The sequence below is a fragment of the Dreissena polymorpha genome, chromosome 11 (assembly GCF_020536995.1).
Source record: "Dreissena polymorpha isolate Duluth1 chromosome 11, UMN_Dpol_1.0, whole genome shotgun sequence".
NCBI lineage: Eukaryota > Metazoa > Mollusca > Bivalvia > Myida > Dreissenidae > Dreissena > Dreissena polymorpha.
Genome location: NC_068365.1, coordinates 77391060 through 77416441, shown reverse-complemented (window position 1 = coordinate 77416441; position 25382 = coordinate 77391060). Strand labels below are relative to the sequence as shown.

Here is a 25382-nt window from a genome sequence, read left to right as displayed (position 1 = left end):
AACATATGAAATACCAGGTACCTATTAATGTTATTGCAAGATATTTGGACCATTCTTGTCAGACAACATGCATGAACGGCTGTTGTCTTGAATTGAGGGCTTTTATTACTTTAATTTTAATCGCAACTTTGTGGAAACAATTATGTAAATGCAAAACAAAAGACCGCAAACAACCATAACACTTTATAGGTATTTGTACATGATATTAAATATGTTGCCATGTTGTAACACGATATCAAAATCACTGTCGCATTCTTCAATGAATAAGCCTCGTCAACAGTTCACGTCTTTTCACCTGAAAATAAAAAAAAACTTTTTTTCAATTATTTTACATACTATGGGTGACGGTATGTCTAACATGGTGTATGCATAAGTCCATAGGATTTGATGCAATACAATTGTAACCACAGCATGCGCGATTGCTCTTCCTGTATAAATCCATTTATTTCGTGGTCTTAAGTTACTTACGAGTTGTTGATGTATTTAATTGCATATGAGAGTATATGCATTGTATAATGCATATGACCAATCTTTAACACCTTAAACAATATAAAGGTCATACATAATCGCATGAACACTGCCTATACTCCTAGTTTCGGAATCTTATGTTGAATTATTTCGATTAAGTTTATTGTTTTTGGACGGAAAGCATACCTAGGAAAAAAAAGATTGACTTTATCAGATAAGTACGGTGGCATAGAGGTGACATTCACTCCTCTTTTTTTAAATTGCACTCCTCTTTATTCTATCTCGTGGCAACGACTTAGCATCTCGGGATCTCGAGTTAGCTATGTCGTGGCCACGAGATAGAAAAAAGAGGAGTGCAAAACTAAATAAAAGAGGAGTACAATTAAAAAAAGAGCGGTGCAGTAAATAAAGGAAGGGTGCATTAAACAAAAGAGGAGAGAATTTCGCGATCTCGAGATCCCGACTTAGCTAACTCGTGGCCACGAGTTAGTCAGCCAATCAAATACTATCTTTTTCCCTCAAATTAATCAGCCAATGAAAACGTCCTAAAGGCAAGGCTCTGATATAACATAACATACTACTATTAGTACTACTATTACTTCTACTACTACTGCTGCTGTGGTTGTTATTGCTGCTGCTACTACTGCTGCTACTACTACTACTACTACTACAACTACAAATACTACTACTACTACTACTACTACTACTACTACTACTACTACTTCTACTACTACTACTACTACTACTACCACTACTACTACTACTATTACTAATATCGCTACTGCTGTTACTGCTCCTCCTCCTTCTCCTCCTCCTGCTATTACTACTGCTACTACTGCTGCTGCTGTTGCTAGTAGTAGTAGTAGTAGTAGTAGTAGTAGTAGAAGTAGTAGTAGTAGTAGTAGTAGTAGTAGTAGTAGTAGTAGAAGTAGTAGTAGTAGTAGTAGTAGTAGTAGTAATAGGCGTAGTAGTCGTAGTCGTCGTCCGGTCGTCAGTCGGTCGTCTGTCGGTCGTCCATCGGTCGTCCATCGTCCGTCCTCCGGTCGTAGTAGTGGTAGTAGTAGTAGTAGTAGTAACAGCAGCAACAACAACAACAGCAGCAGTAGTAGTAGCAGTAATAGTAGTACAAATAGTAGTATGTTATGTTATATCAGAACCTTGCCTGCTTCGACCAGCTATATATATGCGTACAGAATATTTACACATGTTACGCAAAATTTGATTGGCTGACTAACTCGGGATCTCGAGATAGCAAAAATTCTCTCCTCTTTTGTTTAATGCACTCTGCCTTACTTATTTACTGCACCGCTCTTTTTTTAATTGTACGCCGCATGTATTTAGTTTTGCACTCCTCTTTTTTCTATCTCATGGCCACGACATAGCTAACTCGTGGCCACGAGATAAAAAAAGAGGAGAGCAATTTTAAGCAAGAGTGCCAAGATGGCTCTAATTCGCTCACCTCAGAGGAGTCGGTTCATTTAATCTTTACCAAACGTCAAACTTGACCTAGATATTGTCCAGACAAACATCCTGGTCAAGTTTCATCATTATTGAACCAAAACTCTGGCGTATGGAGTGTTTTTGTTTTTGTAAGATTTTACCTGGTCACCTATATTTTGAGTTGACCCCCCCTTACCAAACATCAAACTTTGCTTACAAAAATATTTTGACCAAGATTCATAAAATCTTAAACAAAATTGTGACCTCTAGAGTGTTTACAAGGATTTTGTATAATATAATGAAAATTTGGACAATCTAAGAGCAATAATTATGGCATTAATTATGAGATTTTGCTCATTATCAAATTTGACTGAGATCTTTCAGCAACTTTCATAAAGAATGCTTGAGAAGTGTGAATGCTAGAGTGTTTACAAACCAAATGTGGACGAACGGACGGCGGACAAAGACCAATTTTAAAACCTCACCTGAGCAATCAGGTGAGCTAAAAAGTGTGTTTCACCGATAAGAGCCATTTTCCAACTTGTCCGATAAATCAATAAAACCAATGTATTGACTAAGTTTTACGATGATTAGGCAAAAAATGAGACTTCTATAGTGGTCGATCACATGGTTTCTCTCTAGTCACATAAGGAAAACTGCCCCCCCCCCTGGCGGCCATGTTTTTTGACCGATCGGGACCATTTACGAACTCATCTGAGATATATATAAAACCAATCATTTCACCAAGTTTCATGTTGATTGGGCAAAAAATGTGACTTCTAGAGTGTTCACAAGCTTTTTTTACTATATAAATATAAGAAAACTGCCCCCCCCCCCCGCAGCCATGTTATTCAACTGACCGGAACCATTTTTTATCTCAACTCTCGTATCAAGGAAACAAATGTTCTGACCAAATTTCATGAAAATTGGGCCAAAAATGTGACTTTTAGAGTGTTCACATGTTTTCACTATATACATATAGAGAAAAATGCCCCGCCCACTGGCGGTCATGTTTTTTCACCGATCTGGGCCATTTTCGAACTCGTCCGAGAAATCAATAAAACCAATGGTTTGTCCAACTTTCATGATGATTGGGCAAAAAGTGTGACGTCTAGTGTTTTTACAAGGTTTCTCTATAGCCAAATTAGGAAAACTGACCCGCCCACTGGCGGCCATGTTTTTCAACGGACCAGAACCACTTTTAAACTCAACCAACATATCATTAAGACAAACATTTTGACAAAGTTACATGAAGATTGGGCATGGAGTGTGACTTCTACAGTGTTTACAAGGTTTTTCTTTTTTTTCACCTAGTGACCTAGTTTTTGACCCAGCATGACCCAGTTTCCAACTCCATCGAGATATCATTGGGACAAATCTTCTGACCAAGTTTCATGAAGATCGGACAAAAAAAATGTGGCCTCTAGAGTGTTTACAAGGTATCTCTATAGCCAAATAAGGAAAACTGCCCCGCCCACTGACGGCCATGTTGTTCAACAGACCAGAACCACTTTTGAACTCAACCAACATATCATTAAGATAAACATTTTGACAAAGATTCATGAAGATTGGGCATAAAATGTGACTTCTACAGTGTTTACACGGTTTTTCTTTTTTTTGACCTAGTGACCTAGTTTTTGATTCGGCATGACCCAGTTTCGAACTCGACCAAGATATCATTGGGACAAAGCTTCTGACCAAGTTTCATGAAGATCGGAAAAGAAATGTGCCCTCTAAAACATACACTGTATTATTTTGAAAACATTAATAGTCAAAGGGGAGTAACTACTGTAAACTTAAATGCAATATTTAGAAGAGTTGTCTCGCATGTTACATTACCTTAATTCATGATTGTTTACAAAGCTTTTTACTATATAAATATATGGAAAACTGCCCGTCCCCCTGGCAACCATGTTTTTCAACGGACCGGAACCATTTTCGAACTCAACTCTCATATCAAAGAAACAAATGTTCTGATTAAATTTCATGAAAATTGGGCCAAAAATGTGACTTCTAGAGTGTTCACCTGTTTTTACTATATACATATAGAGAAAAATTCCCCGCCCACTGGCGGCCATGTTTTTTCACCGATCTGGACCATTTTCGAACACGTCCGAGAAATCAATAAAACCAATGTTTTGACCAACTTTCATGATGATTGGGAAAAAATTGTGACTTCTAGAGTGTTTACAAGGTTTCTCTATAGCCAAAAAAGGACAACTGCCCGCCAACTGGCGGCCATGTTTTTCAACGGACCGGAACCACTTTTGAACTCAACCAACATATCATTAAGACAAACATTTTGACAAAGTTACATGAAGATTGGGCATGAACTATGACTTCTACAGTGTTTAAAAGTTTTTCCTTTTTTTGACCTAGTGACCTAGTTTTTGATCCGGCACGACCCAGTTTCAAACTCGACCGAGATTTCATTGGGACGAAGCTTCTGACCAAGTTTCATGAAGATCGGACAATAAATGTGACTTCTAGAGTGTTTACGAACAAATGTGGACGGACGGACAGACGACGGACAAAAACCGGTCACAAAAGCTCACCTGAGTAATCAGGTGAGCAAAAAAGAGAAGTGAATGTCACCTCTATGCCACCGTAGATGAGCCAACATTTTGCTAAATATGTAAACTGAGTTCGATGATGACATCTCATTTACTTTAAGAATAATTATGAAATATCATACAATATTTATTAATGGTCACTAGTTTTGATTTCAATTCTGGCTGATGTTAGAAATCTTTTACTCCTTTAATTGCTCTGTGTGCGGATTTATAATTCACACTTAATTAATAATTTATACTTAGCTCTATGTTTATTACAAGTGACCTGACTGTCTACCATCGGCGGAAACATGGTCGTCCATAATCTTCACGGGTCAAGAATAAACATGTTTTCATCCAAAGTCCCTAAGAAATTTTTATTAATTGAAGGTTCCAATTCTGTGGACTGACGGATACATGGAAAAGTAACAGTCCTTTAATGTAAATAAACGATAAAGGAGTAACAAGCATACAACGATTTCAACAGAGAGAAAACTTTTTAAATGTTCACCTTGTGTCGAGTTTTGTCTCGATATTAAGAGCACATGAACACCAGCTTTCGGTTATAGAATAAAACGTATGTTTTAGAACATTGCACAAATGTCACAAAGATCATTGAAAAAATTGAAATTCATTCTGAAGAAATATAAACTTTTATATAGGTACAGACCAGAAAGGTATGTTTGTGCCGAGCATTCATTGTCATTGCATTTTTTAATTCCATTATCTATAAATAAGAATGCATTGAATTCTTTCCCATAATTGCTTTTTGTATATGCTTATTTGAAGTTACTATATTACGGTGTGAAAAATGAATGCATAATTTCCAATGAAAATGGTTCTATGATATTTTTATCAACGATTTAACGCTAGACCTTGAGTTTTACATCTGTTGGTAAAATTAAAAAAAATATATATATAAACAACGATCTCCAATCAAGCAAAAAAAACTTAATCTTTAGAATAAAACAATCACATATTTCTTAATAGTTTATATGCTTAAAAAAACGTTTGTAGAAATACTGTCAAAGTATTGGCAATTGTTTCAAGTTAATAAACGAACGAAATACGCGTTTCTAAACCGTGAACTAAATCTTAAACATGATCACACAACGTATGTAGTCCATAAACACAATCAATAGTCATAGACGGTCACAATCAAACGCGAGCGACTTTATGTCAAACAAACTACACAATGTTGTTTTTATTTAAAGCAATGTTTTTTGGGGAAAAAACACGCGCAAACTAGTGTTCACCTTAAACCGGTTTTGATGCAAACATGAAATGGCCATATGAAAGCAACCAATACATTATAATAAATCGGTATTTATCTCCGAATCCAACAACGTATTATTAAAACGGTTTTGTTTGTATTTTGTTTTTTATTAAACACTTCGTTCACCTAATACCTTCGACAACTTGAAAAGTCGTCACGGATTAGTGCCTATGCTCGATGCCCCATCTTGGGACTCGTTTTCAACGTCATTATATTCATGACTGGTTCCTTTCTGACCACACGCTCTAGAGCGGCTCTATATGCATTAAGGCGGTCATACCAAAACTCAAATATGTTCATAATAATAACCGTGCAGTATATACTGAACTGTACTGTGAAAGCACTTTGTCACTTGGCACATAATATATATATATATATATATATATATATATATATATATATATATATATATATATATATATATATATATATATATATAATACTAGCGGATTTTAACAACAGTTTTCTTCTGATAATTTATTTTTCTGGTTTAATTATGTCGATATTTGTTTTACAAGATCTTAATTTAAAAAAAAAAATTGAGAATAAAAAATAACTTAAGTACCTGGTCTATTGGAGTGTGTATTTCTACGTTTATGAGGACCTTCCGGACCAAAGGCCGCATTTTGTTAAGACCCGGAGTGTGTCCCAGAATTCCTACCTAATTGCTTAGTAAACTCACAAACGTTGGGACGAATTTTGAAATATGGCTGCATTTTCTAGATATTTAGATTTTACTAAAAGTTATAAAATAAATTTTGGCGTGGTATTATACTGTGTGTGCGTGTGTGCGCGTGCGTGTGTGTGGGGGAGGGCGGGTGGGTGGTTGGTTGGGGAAACCGTAGTGCCCGGAGGAAACCCATCTGTCCGGTTTGGTGACCACCTACGTTGTGTACCAAACTCACATGCGCCGGGAATGGGGATCCAATCGGGGTCGCAAAAGTGAATGTCGCATGTACCAACCACTGAGCTAACGGACAGCCAAAATGTGTCAAATGTCTTATTATATATACATATAATACTAGCGTACAGTTGACTCCTCAATACATATTTACTATGTCAAGATTGGATTTTAAAGAGCTTAATTGTAAAAGATTGAGAATTAAAAAAAATCCTAATCTACCTGGTCTATTTTATGACATCCATAGTTCGTATCGTTTCTTCTTATCGTTCCGCCACACCCACTACAATAGCCATCGCAAATTGATTTAATTGACTCGTCTTTGCAAACACAAATTTCTTTGTGAAGTGTGTAACAGATTGACGAGGAATCAACGGGATCCATGCACTGATTCAGGGTAATGGGCTTAGGATATTTGTCTGTAACAAAATGTACAAAAACAGTTATTTACATTATTTATTGTTTGAGAAACGCCGTTGTGTAAATAAAAAAAAACGATAATGTTTGAATTTTGACGTACATTTATTATAACTTAATTTCTGTAAACTTGGGGACTTTGTTTTTGGTGGCATCAACACGTTAGTAAAATTGCATGATTAGTTAATCATAGAGTTGTAATATAACCATTACGAATAGTTTTATCTAAAATACGTGAATTATAGTTTTTTACCATTTTCGTTGTCGGCGTTTTGTTTTATTGACCAATTAATTTATGTTTTTGCTAACATTATGTTGCAGCGTTAAGTGGCGCAACGTTATTTAAACAACTTTGAGGTATATTTATGAAATATAAGGAAATTAATTTGTTTTGCATATTTATAAGCATGTGATAAAAACAGTTATGACAGGTGTCATTATATTGCATGAGCCCGAGTCTCGATTCCTAACACCATTTATGAACATATTTTATAAAATCTTATATGAAATGACAACTCGTGTTATATCAAATATGTACGAATATATATTACACATATTTATTCAAAATAATTATTATTTCAGTGTTTCATCAATGGTAACAAAATCATCAGGTATTTTTCGACTCGAAGTAATATACATTGTTAAACACACAACGCACCGTTAAATATGTAATTAATACTCGTATTGCAAGTTAAGTATTAGTATGCGTACAGCATTTTACAGTTAACCTTAAGTTAGTGCTTTTCCTAAAAATCTTGTTAAATGATCACAAATGCCGAAAGGTAATAAAGTATAATTTAATAAACATGCATGGTAGCATGTCGGAAAAAGGCAGAACTTCTTTTTAGAAGCCAGCATTATTTCAAACACATAACATATTATCAATTGTACATAATGGAAAGAATATGTCTCTATTGATTTCATTATATTACAGCGACATTAATATGTGTCGCGCTTTGTGAAAACTGAACTAAATGCATGTGAGTAAAGTATTGTCCCAGATTAAACTAATTAATCATCTCATTCTTTTAAGATGTAGGTAATATTAATTAGATTGTTTCTTGTCGCCTATATGAACGCAATCGGTGGTTGGCTTAATGGGTAAGGCGATGTGATATGCATGTTAAATTATAAACGTTTACCAACCGCATTTCCTGCATGTCTTTCTGCAGTATTTTATTGCGTCTTCCTCAATTCGACAGAAGAAGGCTTGCGCTTTTTCCGAGGAGCAATTCAATAGGTCGAAACATCCTGATTCTGAAAAAAGAATCCAACGTTGATATACAAACTTAAAAAAGTATCTATGATCTAAAAATAGTATATCGTTTGCGATCAATAATTTAGTGTTTATATATGCTGCATAAAGTAACATAAATATATCCAAGAACGTTAAATTATCAATCTGAAAGAATCGTACCTGTGGAAAAAATAAGTTACATTAGATAGATCGATAAGGTAAGAAACCTCTGTGAAAACGTGCAATACTTACCACATAGACCGCACGTCTTTGGGCATACTTTAGGACCCAGGCCCGTTTTGCAGGGATTTAATTCACTCAGCGCGGCGCAGTTGATTGTGTCTTCACATGGAACTTAAGAAAACATCTGTACGTCAATTTATATTCACGTATAGTTTTTGCTTTCGATATAAGAATCTGAGGTCAGACTGTTACCGATAAAGCAATCTATTAAAATTATTTTATAATGTAATACTAGACTATAGAATAGACAATACATGTATATATATATAATATTAAAAAGAATGCAATTTCCAATTTGCCTATTCATGATTTTTCTATCAAGATTATTTCACAATGTTTTATATTAATCAAGGTAAACATCTGGAAATATGAATGTGTATTGAATTTGAGAAAATAACATAAAGTAAACGCCGAATAAGTATTTCCGAACATTTTATAAAGCATTCTTAATGTTGGGACTAGTAAATGCTCTTTTTATTTTGAACTACATGGTTTTACATGGTCTCTCCTATACCTATATATATTTGTTTTTTAAAGTCTGCACAAGTGTCCCACATTCTCATAGATGCGTTAATAACATGTTTAACCGTACCTAAATTTTAAAACCAAAAATGTTTTGAATGTTGCTGTCTGAAATTTGTAATGCCACATGCACTCTTTTTGAGAATTAAAATTGAATACTAATAGTACTCGTTATTTAAAAAAAAATATATATTAATATTTAATTTTATTCACTTGATGCTGTTTATTCGAAAGAAATTTCAGTAAGCTAATAATAAGATGAATAAGCATTTTCTCACGAAACACTTTTAGCATGTAAAATCTATAGCAGGCTATGGATGTGCACATGCATTGTGTTTAACTTCTAAAATAAAACCAGCATTACCCATATTTGCAGTGCTATTTATATTAATCGCAATAGTATTCATCCACTTTCTACCATGTGTGTCTATTTCTTGCACTGGTCTTAAACGTGTTCATGTAGCTTATGACGTAAAGGAACGTTACGTAAATTAACATTTATCAAATTTGACATGACATGTGATTTGATTTAGTATATACTAAGGTACCGATTCATATTTTTCGTTTCATAATTAGCATGCAAACATCAGTCGTGAATGCACAACCTTTATATTGCCACCCATGAGGACTGTACACTACTTAGAGGATAATACACGGCTGAGCCGGGCCGGGCAGTGATAATCGGCCCGCAGGGAGCATAACGGCACGAGGGCCGTGTGCGACCTGGGGCCGATTATCACTGCCCGGCCCGGCTTAGCCGTGTATTAACGTCTATAATATATATATATTATTTTTATACTAAATTATAGATGGGCACAGGTTTTGAGTCATACTATCATACCATTTTGGTCCTTCACTAAAATTTATGAAGAACCAGCTGTCCGTACTTTTCTTTTTATTCAATTGAATACGCAATTTATGACGTATATCATGTGACGTAATTTCAATGACGAAACTAGCTAGACGCTCCGGATTTAAGGACAACAATTCGGACTTGTTTTTTTTTTCATTTAACAGTTTAATATTTTTTAAGCATCGAACGATTCCAAAACGTATTTCGGATTGCGTTTTTGTCGTGCATAATTGGGCGCTTGGATAGAAATAAAATTATTGTACTCACTTCGACATTCGATTTCGTAAATCGTGTTTTTGGTGACAGTGTTTAGCATCCGATACAAACGTTTAAAAATCAAAGTACTGACAGTACTGGTGTGACGATGCTTTTGAAGAGGATGTATATAAAAGCATCAATTTAAGTTTATCACCACAACTGTGTATGTTGGTACGAAAAAAAATTTGTGTACACAAATTTTGGGTACGAAAAAATAATGAGAAAAAAATTTGGGTACGAAAATTTTTTAGGTACGAAAACAAATTGGGTACAACAAAATTTGAGTACGAAAACAAATTTGGGTACGAAAAAAATTTAGGTACGAAAAAAATGTGGGTATGAGAAAAAATTTGGGTACGAAAAAAAAATTTGGGTATGAAAAGCAATTGGGGTACGGGGAAGTAGTACCTGTGGGGAACTTGACCCACTATCGCACATTATCGTCCCTTTCCGTCAAACATTGGATAAGTACCTCAAAGGAAATAGTATGAATACACATTTCGGAAGCGGTAATGCGGTCCTACCTACGCTCTTCAAAATGTAAGCGAAATATGTAAACAAAGCGGAAGCCTGTCAGTAATGTTTGAATTAACGAAGAAAATCGTGTATTGATGTAAGTTTTTTTTAAAGAAATGTGCAGAAAATATATTAACCCATTCATGCCTAGCGTCTAGAAAAAAGGCCTTGGCAAACAGCGTAGACCCAGATGAGACGTCTCATCTGGGTCTACGCTGTTTGCTTAAAGGAATTTCTGTAAGAAATATTCTAAATAAAAAAATAAGTGTACTAGAAATCCCTAATTTTGAAAATAAATTGATCCAATTAAGAAGGATGGGAGAGTCCACTAGGCATAAATGGGTTAAATAAGCAATGGCGATTTTTTTCTCAGCCACATAATCGTTAATAGTTAGATATCACAAAATGAAAGTGAAAGTAGAACTGTCAAAAATGACAACCTGTCAACGTGTTTTTTTTTTGCTGGAACGAGAGGGCGATTACACTCAATGTGTTCACATTTTTACCATAGGCTTTGTCGATGACCTTTATAGTATGGTTGGCTTTGTTATTATGTATTGCTATCATGTAACTGCATGATTGCGTATATGTTTTCAATACACAAAGCATAAATAATGATATAAATATACTGATTGAGCTTATAATAATCTGAGCACTAAAGCCAGGTCAATTAAGGACTTAAACTACAATTGTTTGCCCTGATTTCACGAAGACTTGACCATGCATGTCTTAGATTTCAAAATCAAGGCCCTGGTCTGACACATTGGTAACATTAACGTTAAAGTGCTACCAGGCTTCTGAAATTAGTTTTTATTGAACTATGTACGGAAATCTAAATCAGGCACTGATTTTCCTTGTTTTAAAACAGTCATAGATCATGTGTGGCCTATCGGTAATGACCAAGGTTTGCTTACTTGTCACACCCTTAAAACTTTCCACACTTCTATAATAGCAAATCTGGATTTAGGTGATCTTCAATGGTACATTTAAACTTTAGCTCTGTTACAAGAGTGCTGGTAAAGTCAAGTCACATATTTAAATTAAGGCCATGTCAAAATCAAAGTTTCAAAGACAAATGAAAGATGCGTTCATTAATTATTGTCAAATTGTTTACTACTGCTTTGAGTTTTTATATAATATTACTGATGACCATCATGTGAAAGAAATTTCACATTATCTTAGTATATCAGGTTTAGCAGCCTTTTAGATAACAAAGTTGGCTAGTTTTCAATGTCGCATCTGGGGATCAAACCCGCAGCGCAACCTCCTGCCATCAAAGTCGACACACTACCATTAGGCTTTTAGGAAGATTCTGAAATGTTTTGATCTCTCGAGAGCAACCAAAAAATATTGCCGACTCGGTTTTACTGAGTCGGTTCATGAGAGATAATGGAGCTCGATTGGCCATTGTCGGCTCGGGTACTACTTACATGTACCCCGGGTACTCTTAAGTATACTTACATGTACCCCGGGTACGGTAAATAATCTAAATATACGTAATCGTACTCGGTCGATATTAGACTGTACCCGAGCTGTATTCCCTCCCAAAATCCGATGTCGTAAAACGCGCAACCGATTATCTTAAACAAACTTCTCTTAAACAAAAAATCATCAACATGCTTTTTGAGTATGTGTTCCGATAATATAGAGGCCATTTTACAGAAAATTGACATAAATGTGAATACATAAGGCCACGGCTTTTATATTTCTTGGTTTACAAAACCGCCGACCCTAATTTTTGGAAAAAGGGAAAAAAAATAAAATCGAAAAATCGTCTTTTTTTTAATATTTTATTCCCGACCGCACTGCAAAACGAGCGAAACGAGAAAAAAAACGATCCGGTTTGAGTACGGTTGCGAATAAAATCAAGTAAGTACAATCAACGATTGGTTCACATATATTGCAGAGATCGGGATATTTTTCAATGTGACACATTATGTACCAGTCCTTTTATGGGCACTTCTCAAAATTTATTTCGGGTAAAAATTACAGACAATAAGAAAATCAGCGTCAGTAAAATGTCGACCCCATCAAAATTTATTTCCGAGTCTGTGACGCAACTATATTGTTTAACATGTTAATTATATTAAACAAACCCGATATTATAGTAGATAAAAAAGTATTTGATAATTAGTATAAATAATCCAATAAAACACTGCCATTATTTACGATATATGTGTTTAGGAATTTTGTAAACACGTCCGCCATAGTTTATAGGAACTGTACAGAAAGTTTGGAAATCGGAACAAATCGGTATATCTCGGAAAATCATTGATAAATGTATTTGTCGTTTCAATGCTTAGGGCCGAGTAATTTCGGCAAATCGGAACTCAACTTGCGTAAAACACTAGCTCAATTAACCATTAAACTCCGCCTCCGTTCTCGGCAAAAGATTCGAAGGCGGAGCTATGCACGTGCTTTTATTAAATTGGAGGATTGCAATTGAGAAACAAACACACGATTGGTTCGGCATGTTGATTGCTAGACAAAGGAAGCCAATTTTTTCGGCGCGAAATTTGTCGCTTTATTGCTTCCGACAGAAAGCGGCTTTCCTTTGATGACGTCAAACTGTCAATTCACACAGACTGCACATTTTCGGAAGACTTTAACTGACTCCTTGTTTACAATTCCGGTAAAAAAAACACTTGCTAACATTAAACTTTGGATTAAATTATCAAAATAAAGCAAAAGCGAAGTTGACAAATATGATTAAATTAATTCGCATCAGTTCAAATAAGACGTTTTGCGTTGTAAATCAACGAGTTTTCATGACAACAATAACTTTGACAAACATTACCGCGACGACGCATGGATCGATCTACCTCGATTTTTTTTCATGTACGATCTCATAAGTCGAGTAAGAGCAAACACATACCGGGTAATTTGTGTATGAGTAGTTTATCTTATATAAGATGTATGCAACGGGCATTGCATTGCGTAATGAAGCGCATCGAATTATGGAAATGAAGCGCAGTTTTTCGTTTTAATGGGAGAAGAACGCATGTCATGTAATGGAGTGTTTAAAATTGCCTGATGTTACAAAAGGTGCTTTTAGGACTCATTTCATTTGAAGATATAGATGTGTTTCATTGCATAATTTGATTTTTTGTCTCTGTGTTAAGGTTATAAAAGATATGTTGTCTTTGTTCTGATGTTATTAGTATTTACTTATTTTTCCGATGTTTTTTTTTTTTTTTTTTTTTCGACCGCCCGATGGACCATTTTCAAAATAATTTTTGTAAACCAATAAAAAAAAAAGTCGTGGCCTAATTAATAAAAAAAATAGCCGACAACGACCGACTTACCGTTAAATTTCCCGGGTACGTTTGAGTATATTAACCGTACCCGGGGTACATGTAAGTATACTTAAGAGTACCCGGGGTACATGTAAGTAGTGCCCGAGCCGACAATGAACAATCGAGCGATAGTTGAAGGTGCAACATCTCTCTAGCCCCCTAGAATCGCCTTAAGCAGTATTCAATTCTCAACAGGAAAGTGCTGGAGTCATTGATCCCGAGGGTCAAGAAAAAAAAAATGTTCAAAATAAATCATTTGATTAATGGCAATTCTATTATTTGAGCCAGGTAACAGGAAAAGCGCAGTCAAATCTCCATCCAATTAAACTATTTGTTATTGTCAGAAAACCGCTTTTATGCAAACAGCTTTCAAGCGACCGCATGCTGATCTGGGTCCAAACTGGCCACAATCACCTTAATGTCTCTTTTACTGTGACACAGTCCATTTAATTTTAAAATGATATAAAGTACTAAAATAGAAAGAAGAAAGAGTACAAACCAATAAAGAGTTTGTAATCAATGTTTAATTTCAGAACAGCTTGGTGATCTGCAAATCCCCTATGATATGTTGATATCGGGTATCATAGTCATTCAATAAGTCGCAAAATGCTCGAATACAATTTATAAAGCAAAATGTGACTTAAATTGATAACTAAAAATACCAGTATGCCAGTTTTGCCGTGTCAAGCTGTCAAGAACCAGAAAGTCCTTCATTCACATCGAATATATCCTTCGAATTCCATCCATTGTTGTCATAAGCGGGGATTTAGTGAATAAATAACTCAAATATCCTAAATGACAATTTCTAAAAGCTAAACAAGCCGATTTTTGCTGTATGAAAGTTTTGACACGAGTGTCAACATTCCCTCATGGGCGCGGCCATTGTTGCATGTTGAGGCACGAACGACAACTCTGCTAGGAGAATGTTATCAATGATAATCAGCGAGGTATGCCGATTAGAAAAATCGAGCTATCTCAATCGGACAGGCTCGGTCTTTTACATAGGTCGTCATTGTGAATAATGTTTCATGGTATGATAACTTAGACGAGCTGCTGAAGCAGCATCGTCAGAAAGTGTGATTTTAAATCAATATAGATAAACGAATGGAAAAACAGAAAATGGAATAACACATCTTTGTTATTTTAGTGTTATATGAACCGGATTTAAGTCATCGAGGTAAGTGTGTCTTTTACTATAAATTTTGCTGTTTGGCGAATCTTGTTAAAGCACACATAGAGGCATCAATTTAATGTGCAGATGAGTTTCAGTTTCAATCGATATTTGTATTTAATATCCAAATTATGTGCTACATGTCATAATAACTATGTTCGATTCTGTCGTTGAGTTTTGGCTTAATGTTATTGATCATCGTTAACTAAGACGTCACGCGCACACGTTCTGAGGGCGCGTGAGGGTCGATTATTTATAATGACCCCGCAATTTTGATAATGGCATGAAAACCTGTTCAAATGTGTTACTAAAGGTATGAATTAATAGTATATTATTACCTGGGCAATCATTTACGTTGCAAGACTGTACTTCATTCCGTTCGGGACCCTCGTTGCCTGGTGAACAAAAATATTTTTTTAGTTATCGCTTTACTTAAACACCTTCATTAAAATATATACGCACACAAAAGCATTTTTTCATGCATGTATACGGGCGAATCTGTTAAAAGCCGTTTTAAAGAGCATTTTGTATCTCATTATTTCTGTGTAACCATACCACATCCAGCGTTGAAATTGTGGCTATTGTTATAATGAACATTGATTTTTTATGTGTTAACTTTATTTTACGAAATATTTTGCGAAATATTCGTTAACTTTTAGTATTTATTTTTAATTTAACGTTCATAACATGAGATAATTACATGTTTTAACAACGTCTCATTATAATTCAATAGTTATTCACGTGATTTTTAGTATTTATTTTTAATTCAACGTTCATAACATGAAATAATTACATGTTTTAACACCGTCCCATTATAATTCAATATTTATTCACGTGATAACACAAAATGTAGAAACTATCACAAGTTATAAGCTGTAACTAGTTTTTATATTCCCACACCTTATTCTGTACACATAACATCAAAAATACAAATATTACGCGTTTCAACAAGTCATATGTTTTTCAACTGTTGTTCCCTTTAAACAATTTATGTTGATGGTTGTTGAGCGTACATGAAAGAGGCACAAACCAAACCCACACGAGAAAAACACTGATACATATCTTGAGAATCAGCCATTTATAACAGAATTTTAATTTTTATAAAAAATCTTAAAAACATACGAACGGACCTGCACATCAAAACCTAATCGATTTGGGAGTATGCATTCTGTATAAGCGCACTTTGTTATTTTCACGTTTACTTGCAGTCCAGCAATGTCTATTGTCACAACATTGTCAAGGCTTTATGATGTTATCTGATTGTTTCAACAATATTTAGTTTCTGAGGAAGTCATCAACATTTAAATGGTTTAGTCATCTGATGTATGCGAATCACAACGTGATGCATAATCTAATCATAATTAGGAATTACAGTTTCATAATACTATCGTGTTCGAGGTTATTGCGAATCATTTCATTGTATGCGCACATGGAGAGAGAGAGTTGGAAAGAATGAAGGATTCCTAATATTTTGACGTTCTATTACCGCATTTAAAACACCATTTATATTTACGGTTATACTATCTTCTTCTTTTTAAAGTGCAATTGAACTGACTTGTTCTGGTTTTAAAAGAATGGCACTGGCACATAGTGCTATGTATAAAGTAACCCAGTTTTTTAATATGTTCTCAGGTATCGTTTTGATAAATCGCAAGTCAGATTGAACTATCTTTAATTACTAAAGTAAAGTAGTTTATAAGTGCCAGCTATTAGTCATTGAAAACTATATGGATTAAAAGACTCTAATATTTCAGTATTACCGAGGGAGGAATAATTCCTGTTTCGAGTTTGGAAGCAATTATTGCCAAGAAACGTGCAATTCCATGGTCCCCACTCCAACCAGTGAGGAGTGGTTATTGTTGTTGTCGTAGATGTCGTGGTAGTACGGGTTGTGGTTGTTGTATTCGGTATTGTTGTTGTTGTTGTTGTCGTCGTCGGTGTAGTGGTAAGAGTTGTTGTTGATGTTGGCATATTTGTTGTTGTTGTCTTTGACGTCATTAGAGCTGTAGTTTGTTGTGATGTCATGGTAACGAGATATGTGGTGGTGCTTATGGCGTACAGTTTGTCTGGAAAATAAGCAGAAGAATATTTCTGAATTGCAAAGTGTTAAGAAATCCTTTCAAATGTTCATATGAAACAGAAGCAGAAGCAACTTTTAACAATGCTTACCTGGATTTAAAAAAAAAGATAATAAACATGCAAATATGTAAATGCTTAAGTGAAATTTAGGCACGATCAAACTATATCAATTATTTGCCTTACTTGTTTGATAACAATAAACTGTTTACAAGTGTTATAACGGCACTCTAATAAATATTATACATATTAGACTTTCTATGTTAAGCTGTGCACAACAAGAAAAAACACAAGAAGGAGTTTACGAGGTATATAAGATTTCCTGAAAATAGCAAATGCCTGTCAATATGATCACCTTGTCCATGCTATGCATTTACTAAAGACGAACTATACACAACAGCAACATAGATAAATAAAAGTAAATGAGAAATATTTCACACTGCACAATATCAAAGACTATCCCATTTATACAGAGCGCCATGACTGCGAAAATAATTTATCTCAAGTTGAGTCCTTAATCGTAAACATTTGACCAATAAAAAATCAATCATTATGCGCAGCATTATTTTGATTAGTCAATATGGTAACTTTTCACTTAACACTAGTTAAAGGGTTGTTGTGCAAGATTTTTTATATCGAGGATATGTCAACCATGTCACGGTAAAAATGCGCATATTGTGATGCACTCATTTGTTTTCAGAAACATTCCTGAACTTTTTTTGTCTAATGAGACTTATTTTAAGAGAAATAGCACTCACATACACTTTGTTCTGTTAAGTTTATAATCATCTGTTGTGTTGACATTATAACACTTAGAAACAATTGGCTGCCGAATTTTTACCTGCCGACATTATTTAAGAAAACATTTCGGATTGCAGGATTTCTGAAATAAACATCTAGTTTTTCAATTGTTCTTTTAAATTAATATGGGTTCGTTGGCGCAATACAATTAAAGAAGAAAGCATTTAAAAAAAACTGTGTGAACGTTTTAATGAATTAAAAAGGGCTGAATAGATTGTTTTTTTTTTAACAATGAATCAAGGGTTTTGAAAATAAGTTCATCACAATTCCTTTTTTAGAATGTTTACAATCTTAATTATATTGCCGAAATAGTTAAAATTTTATCATTTACAGAGGTTGTTTTAAATTAGAGTCTCTAACATTCAATTTCTTTTTTAAATCTAGCTTTCTTGGATATGTTTTGTTTGTTAAATGTAAATTGCTGTATTTGAGCTATATTGTGCCATCTTCAACTGTTATCAGTTAATTTAGTTAGTTTTGACACAAGCTGAAATCAAGCAATTTTAATGAAAAAGTGCAAAAGCAGCAATTTAAATAAAATCGAACGATATTGATGACACTTTTCTTTCATTTAATTGTTCACATATCATTTGATTGCCTAACAATTTAAAAACTAAACTAAAAACATAGTTAATATTGGGAAAGACACCTAATCTTGCACAACACCGGTTCAAGCCCCTCTGCTTTTTTATAAAACGTATCGAGGCATTGACACCAGTTATATTTACTTAATTATTTACATAAATGGTTTATTACTGGGTGACAGTTTCAATCATTTAGTAGTTTTAGATGTTTGTTGTGGGACCATTTGATTCGTTAAATGGAATAGATCTATTGTTGTCTTACCGCAAACGTCGCATGTTTTCGGACAAAGGTTAATGGCGGCAGTTTCATTCTGGCAGACGAGAGAACTCAGCAAGGAACAGCTAGCCAACGGGTTGTCTTCGCAAACAACTGCAAGCAATCAATCTCTGTGTACTTTATTTTTAAACGACATTACGGCACGGCATACAAAACATATAAGTACAGTCGATGTAATGACAGTGCGCTCAAAAACAACATGACAATTTGAAGCAATTCATGCAATAAAACTATTTATGATAATGACGAAATTAAGGTTGTTGTCCAACGCTTGTCCAATGTGTGTTTTTCTTTTGCAGACAAAAAAGTGTAAGTAGTAAGTTTAGTAAGAACATGACAAGAAGTCTTTTTATCTATTGAATGATAATAGATCGTTGTTTCACAATACAGTATGTACTGCGCGAATAACCGTACTTTTACGTATTCAAATCACGTTTGCAATCTTGCACGTTTAATATTCGTTTTTATTCATGGGTATGTAAATAGACAAATGTTTCAATAAACTATTTTTCCTATTAACGGCAAACTGATTCAAAAGAAATATATATAGCCATTGATGAGTGATATGGCGACCTATATACCTGCAGGTGGTTCTTTTGCTACATTTGGTAATACTCCGACATCTACAACGGTATAAAACACAACATGTGGTCAACATAAGTTAAACACAATTCAAACAAATATATATAAAAAAAAATATGGATCAAATACCAATAAAGCCAAATTTGAAATGAACAAATCAAATTCATAATAACTCATATTCAAATAAAAAGCCGCGTGTGCGAAATGTATATGGTGTCCGCCTAGCGGCGAGGAGGTCAAATTGTTCGATCACCAAAGTGGGGATGGTCTTTAAATCTTCCACAAAATATTTGTTTAACGCAGCAAACGCTCTTAAAATCGTCTCCATGAGACTTACGCTCTCAATGCAATAGATCTTAGATAAGTAGCTTTAAAATAAATCAAAATCAGTGTGTTGAAGCCAAGAAGTATTGGTCGCAGAAAATACGCAACCTTTTGGAAAGCTCAAAAGTGACCAAACTGAGTTTGTAACTGTCCAGAATATTGTTGAATAAAATTAATAAGTAGTAGAGATTGACACACTTTAGAATTAATATCAAATCAACAACTTTATTTGATAGCTTTGAATACATGACACTGTACACAATTCTTATGCAAATGAACACTCACTAAGTTCATTGTAATGTTTTAATTGTATTTTAGTCCGTTGTATCATATTTAGTGCTTTTATGTATTTATTATATTTATTTTAGGAAACTAGTAATGTATTTGTATCCTTTAATTAAATGTTAATATTATCATAAGAATTTAATATGTGTATCTAGGTCAAAGCATGACGTAGGCAGCTTAGTAAAACGACGCTCGGAAGCGTTAACCATTTATACTCACTGCAGTGTTCACATGTCTTAGCACATTGGGTCAAGGACAGGTAGTCACCGGGGCAGACGAAAGAGCGGACAAGGCTACAATCGACGTCGGTGTTGCGGTCCTGGCATGGACCTGAAAGATGGATATCATATAACTAGTCATTGTAATGAAGGATACATACAGTCAGTCATGGAAGAGGCGTAAACGTGGCATTGACCTTAGCCATCCATCACTGAGGGTGATAATTGCAAACCCCACTCCCACCACCACCCCAACCCCCACACATGCAGACCGCATGACGAGCCGTCTCTTCATGTTTGCAGTTGCTTGTTCGACGTCCTTCGCTGCATTTTAATGCTTAGAAGGGACAGTCCATTTGTCGCTATAATGTAAAGTTGTTTTACGGTAAACCGTGACGATTGACAACGACTTTCAGATAGTCATCTGTTGGTTTTGTTTTCGCAAGTGATTACCTCATATAAATGAAAATGTTTGCAACATGTGGTAAAATGCATTGGAAACTTAGAGAGGGGCATTGCCTGCCTGAAGAGTAAAAAACCATTTGTTTGCCTGAGAACTCGACATTCAATTACACAATTATAAAATTAAGATTCACGTTAAAGAGTGGATACTCCTTCGAAGAAAATAGTGTAATTTGACATTGATTTTTGCAAAATAATATACTAACTTGACATGTCTTGTGATATCATTAGAGGCAAGTGTAGCTCTCGAGTTACGTTGGCGGCGTGTGGCATAAGACCAATTTTTACACAATGCAGTTCAGATTGTGTCGACGTGTAATGTAATGAAAGTATTAACATAATTAAGTGTTAGACATTAGTTTCATAAGAGCGATATTTTAGGACTGCATTCAATATAATTGAGCTTACCTGTGCAAATCGGTATACTACAATTCGTCCTGTGCGTTCCAACTACACACTGTGGGCGCCCTGTTTTATACGGGTCCCTGCAGTAATTATTGGCTGCTGAGACGTTGTAATCCGGGAACATTTCGGGCTTTAGAGACGGATTTCCCGCCAACTTCGATGCCCACGTGTCGCATTGGCCCCCGCCTTCTGCTGTGCTCACGTGCCCGTTGTACTGATGGCTTCTGTCGCTATAGTAGCACTCTTTATCGGTAGAAATACGTCATAAGCTTATACGTATCATACCAGTTATAAAAGTAATTAACGTACTGCCTCGGTGATTGATCAAATTGTTATATTATGCATTGTGGCTTTAGAAAACTTGTTACAATTAGTGGCCTAACGTAAATAAAGATTACGTCACACATTGTTAAAAAATTAGACAGATTAAGATGACCTATTATGGGAGCATATTTCAGTGCTAAATAGCACCTGGTTGAGTTATCATAATTATCAACATGAGATCATTCCACAAACAATACGTTGGAGCGATCTATCAAACTCCTTTCATGTGTAATGATGATTGATGTTTGCACATGTTCATTCCGGACTTAGCTGGTAGGATTTCCTGTACGGTATAACGCATAAACGAGCATTCACGCTGTTTCGGTTCCTTTTAAACGTACATTTTGTCAGTATTTAAGTTTGGTACTGTCGGGACCTATTTTTTCACTTTCTTTCTTAATAAATACACAAAACCAAGAATCTCTAGGTTATATATATGCGTGTTTAGATAGCATCAACGTGTAAGCTTTGGGATCATAAAAAAGAGTTTAGTTCAAAAAGAAAATCAACGTAATAGCAGTGTTTGTTTTATGATTTCCTATTTTAAATATGAAAAGATGTGATCACAGAGTAATCTTAATTGTGTTCAATTCACTTTTATCACGAGTTATTATCTTACAATTTCCTAAATTGTGTGTGTTGGTGTCATTTAGTTTTTGTTTCGGAACAAAGCGATTATAATTTATTTTTTATCAAGTTCGATCGACTGATTAAAAGCGCTTTATGCCACATAGTCGCTGGTTTGAGCCAATCAAGATGCTAAAGGTTTTGTTTGGCTCACGAACATTTGATGTTATCAATGCACTTTGGTTTTATGACGACACCGTCAGAGGATATTTGATCATAGCTTTATATGCTTTGAGTTAAAAATATATAAAGGTGAAAGTTCGTCTATTGTTGAATTACAATATGCCTTGGGGTGGCCTGTCTAAATGTACGTCATCTTAATGAATGTTGTGCTGTTTTAGATCCGCTAAAGACCGTTTACGGCGTAGCTTTCTGAAATGCTAGGGACGTTTAGTATCGGCATTAATATAATGTGTGCGTTATAATTTGCAATACAGCACAGACAGGTAAACATATATTGTTACTTGATATAAAAGGAAAGTATGCACCACTCGCTAACAAGTAAATTTAGAAACAACTTTAACTGTAAACACTGTCTAATGTAAAATATGTATTTCTGGTTATTGTTTTCTTGACAGAAACAGCTCTCCGTCGACCGTTCAACAATTCAAAATCAATATGCATTCCAAACTTAGCAAAACTGAATGTTGTAAAATCTAGTTGAGGGCAGTACATGAAATAATTTGTCCATACACAGATTATGTGACAATCCCCATTAAGATAAAGCTACGAAAAAAGTTGAATACCCCCCTGACTTTCTAGATATGGCATGTAAATAATTCGATGCATTAAATAAGTGTATTATAATGCGTAATCATAATACATAGTAACCTTGACAAAATGGCACAGGGCAAAATTCCCACTTGTCTGGAGCAACATAGCACCAAGGATGACCACGCACTGCAAAGTAAAACGAAAATGCAGTTTAACTATACATAATTTTTGTGTGTATTCAAACATATGATAATTTTATAGAGACCGACATTCTATGTGTAACGTTTGGTTAATGGAAATTGAGACATACTACACTTTTCTTGTCTGTGTTCAATGCATGTGATTTACACTGGAAACTGTTGTGCTATTACTAACATGTGGTATATTGAAATTAAGATACTCATTGCTCACTAAAAAAAGCCACATTCGACATGTATTAAATGACAATATACACGCTTATGATCTTTGTCGACAATTCAAGTCAGACATCTCGTAAATAGATGATAAAAGAACGTTCGTTACAAGTGAACATAGTCTACATGTGTAAATGCCGTTTTTAAATATAAATATAAATTCTTGCTGTTCACAATTTAATAATTTAATGAATATACTGTTGCAGAAACCGTTTCCACAATAATTTCCCATTTTCCGCTGATATTTGAAAGAAAAGAATGACGCAGTTAATTTCAATTTCTATGCAACAAAACTGACTGTTAAAGTTATATAAATATAAAAAATCAACGAATATTTCGCAACATGTTTCGTTAAATAAAACCCATACACATCAGTGTTCCTTATAGCAATAGTCAAAATTCAAACGCTAGAAGTGGTATGATAACAATGATTCAACGAGATACACAACGCTTTTTTATTATGAGTGCGACAATGTATTCCATGTAAATTTCCCGCTACAATATCCGAACATTTACGAGCGAACGCGAGACTGACATCAGGCAGCTTCGGAGAAACGGCGTATTCATTAGACCTGCGTCGTGCTTCCGAAGCTGCTCGAAGCGAATCTCGCAATCGATCGTAAATATTCGGATAGCATAGACGTTAATTCACATATGAGAAATTGTGACGCAATTTAAAAAAAACAACAAGAAATGTGTTTGTCGGAAACACTATGTCCCCTTCTGCGCCGCTTTGATTTTTTATCTTTGACCTTGAAGGTTGACCTTGACCTTTCACCACTAAAAATGTGCAGTTCATGAGATACACATGCATGCCAAATATGAATTTTTTTTTTTTTTTTTTTTTTTTTTTTTATTCAATATCATACATACAATGTAAACATGTATATGAGCATACAACACAGTGATTGTACAAAGCAATAAAGTTCAGACATGTTATACAAGATATGCTAATATATATATATATTTTAGAGAGAAAAGAAAAGAACAACAGAGAAATAGTTATGAACAATGATGAGTTGTATAAAGTCTGAAGAAAGAATACTGGGCTTGTGTGTTTTGTTGTATATTCACAATGATCTTGTCCGATTGAGAAAAAAAAATAAACAAAACTATTTTAGAGGGATAAACTAACATTAGAGTGAAATGTATATTAGTGGACAAAACATTATGAGAATTTAATCCGATTCCATTTTTGTTCAAAGATTTGTAATGTGTCATTACTGAGGGCTATTTCTTTCTCAATCTGGATTTTTAGTTTAAGACTATGGACAAAACAATTAAAATTTGGTACTTGTTTTTTGTACTTCATGTTTAAGATCAAATATTTCATCAATATAACCATAAAATTCACAATATTATTACAGTCTATTGATTTCAATGAGTTAATTCCGAAACTTACATCTAAGAAAGATAGTTTAATGTTTAGTTGATGTTGTTCAAGAAAAGATATTAATTGATTCCAAATAGGCTGGATGTGTTTGCACTCCCAAAAAAGATGTTCTATAGTTTCAATGTTTTCACTGCAGAAGTCACACAAATTTGAGTTAGATAATTTGCATTTATAGAGATATTTATTTGTAGCTATAATTCTATGGATGTATTTATATTGAAAATTTCTCAGTGTGCTTTCAATTGTTGCTTTATATGGCATGGTAAATATGTGTTTCCAATTTAGTTCATTTTCTCCAAAAAGGACTTGCCATTTATTTTTGATTTTGGAGTTTTCTGTAGGGTTTTTTATTTGTAGTGTGTAAAATATTTTATTTGTTTTGTTTTTTCTTCCAAGTATGTTTTCTACAAATGTTGTTTGAGTACATGGTGTATTATTTGTATTGATTTCAGATTTAATATGTATGGGTATGCTTTTGATTAGTGTGTAGTACTTCAGAAAATTATTTGAAGGTATTCCGTATATGTAGCATATATTATCAAAAGAGTAGAAATCCTTAATTCTGTAGTCATATAATTGGTCGACATATTTAATGCTTCGTTCAAACCAGTCTTTATAGAAAAACGTCTTATTGTTTGACGTTATGTCTTTATTATTCCATATTATTGTTTTACTGCTGGTTTGGGTTTCTAAATTATGAGTGACATCACTCCACGCTGATAGAACATCAGACAGAAATATGTTTTC

At 34.4% G+C, this 25382-nt stretch overlaps 1 protein-coding gene and 1 long non-coding RNA gene across 3 annotated transcripts in view; both read right to left on the bottom strand.

Moving 5' to 3' along the window:
* Positions 1 to 168: 168 nt before the first annotated feature.
* On the bottom strand, positions 169 to 8312 carry LOC127851608 (uncharacterized). 2 transcript variants are annotated; one of them, XR_008035841.1, is made up of 3 exons: positions 8201 to 8312; positions 6860 to 7056; positions 169 to 295 (listed from the first exon to the last, which is right to left on the bottom strand). It is a non-coding gene; the product is annotated as an uncharacterized LOC127851608 (long non-coding RNA). The 2 variants fall into 2 exon arrangements; XR_008035842.1 differs by lacking the exon at positions 169 to 295 and adding an exon at positions 6597 to 6706.
* An 8551-nt stretch (positions 8313 to 16863) lies between these two features.
* The window catches only part of LOC127849953 (uncharacterized), a 28448-nt gene continuing 19929 nt past the window's right edge, over positions 16864 to 25382 (bottom strand). The window contains exons 12-17 of the mRNA XM_052382693.1: positions 22947 to 23015; positions 21168 to 21407; positions 20299 to 20409; positions 19470 to 19511; positions 18874 to 18981; positions 16864 to 17216 (exon numbers count right to left, since the gene is read on the bottom strand). Of these exons, the coding sequence (XP_052238653.1) occupies positions 16864 to 17216; positions 18874 to 18981; positions 19470 to 19511; positions 20299 to 20409; positions 21168 to 21407; positions 22947 to 23015 (923 nt within the window). The remainder of the gene's footprint in view (positions 17217 to 18873; positions 18982 to 19469; positions 19512 to 20298; positions 20410 to 21167; positions 21408 to 22946; positions 23016 to 25382) is intronic.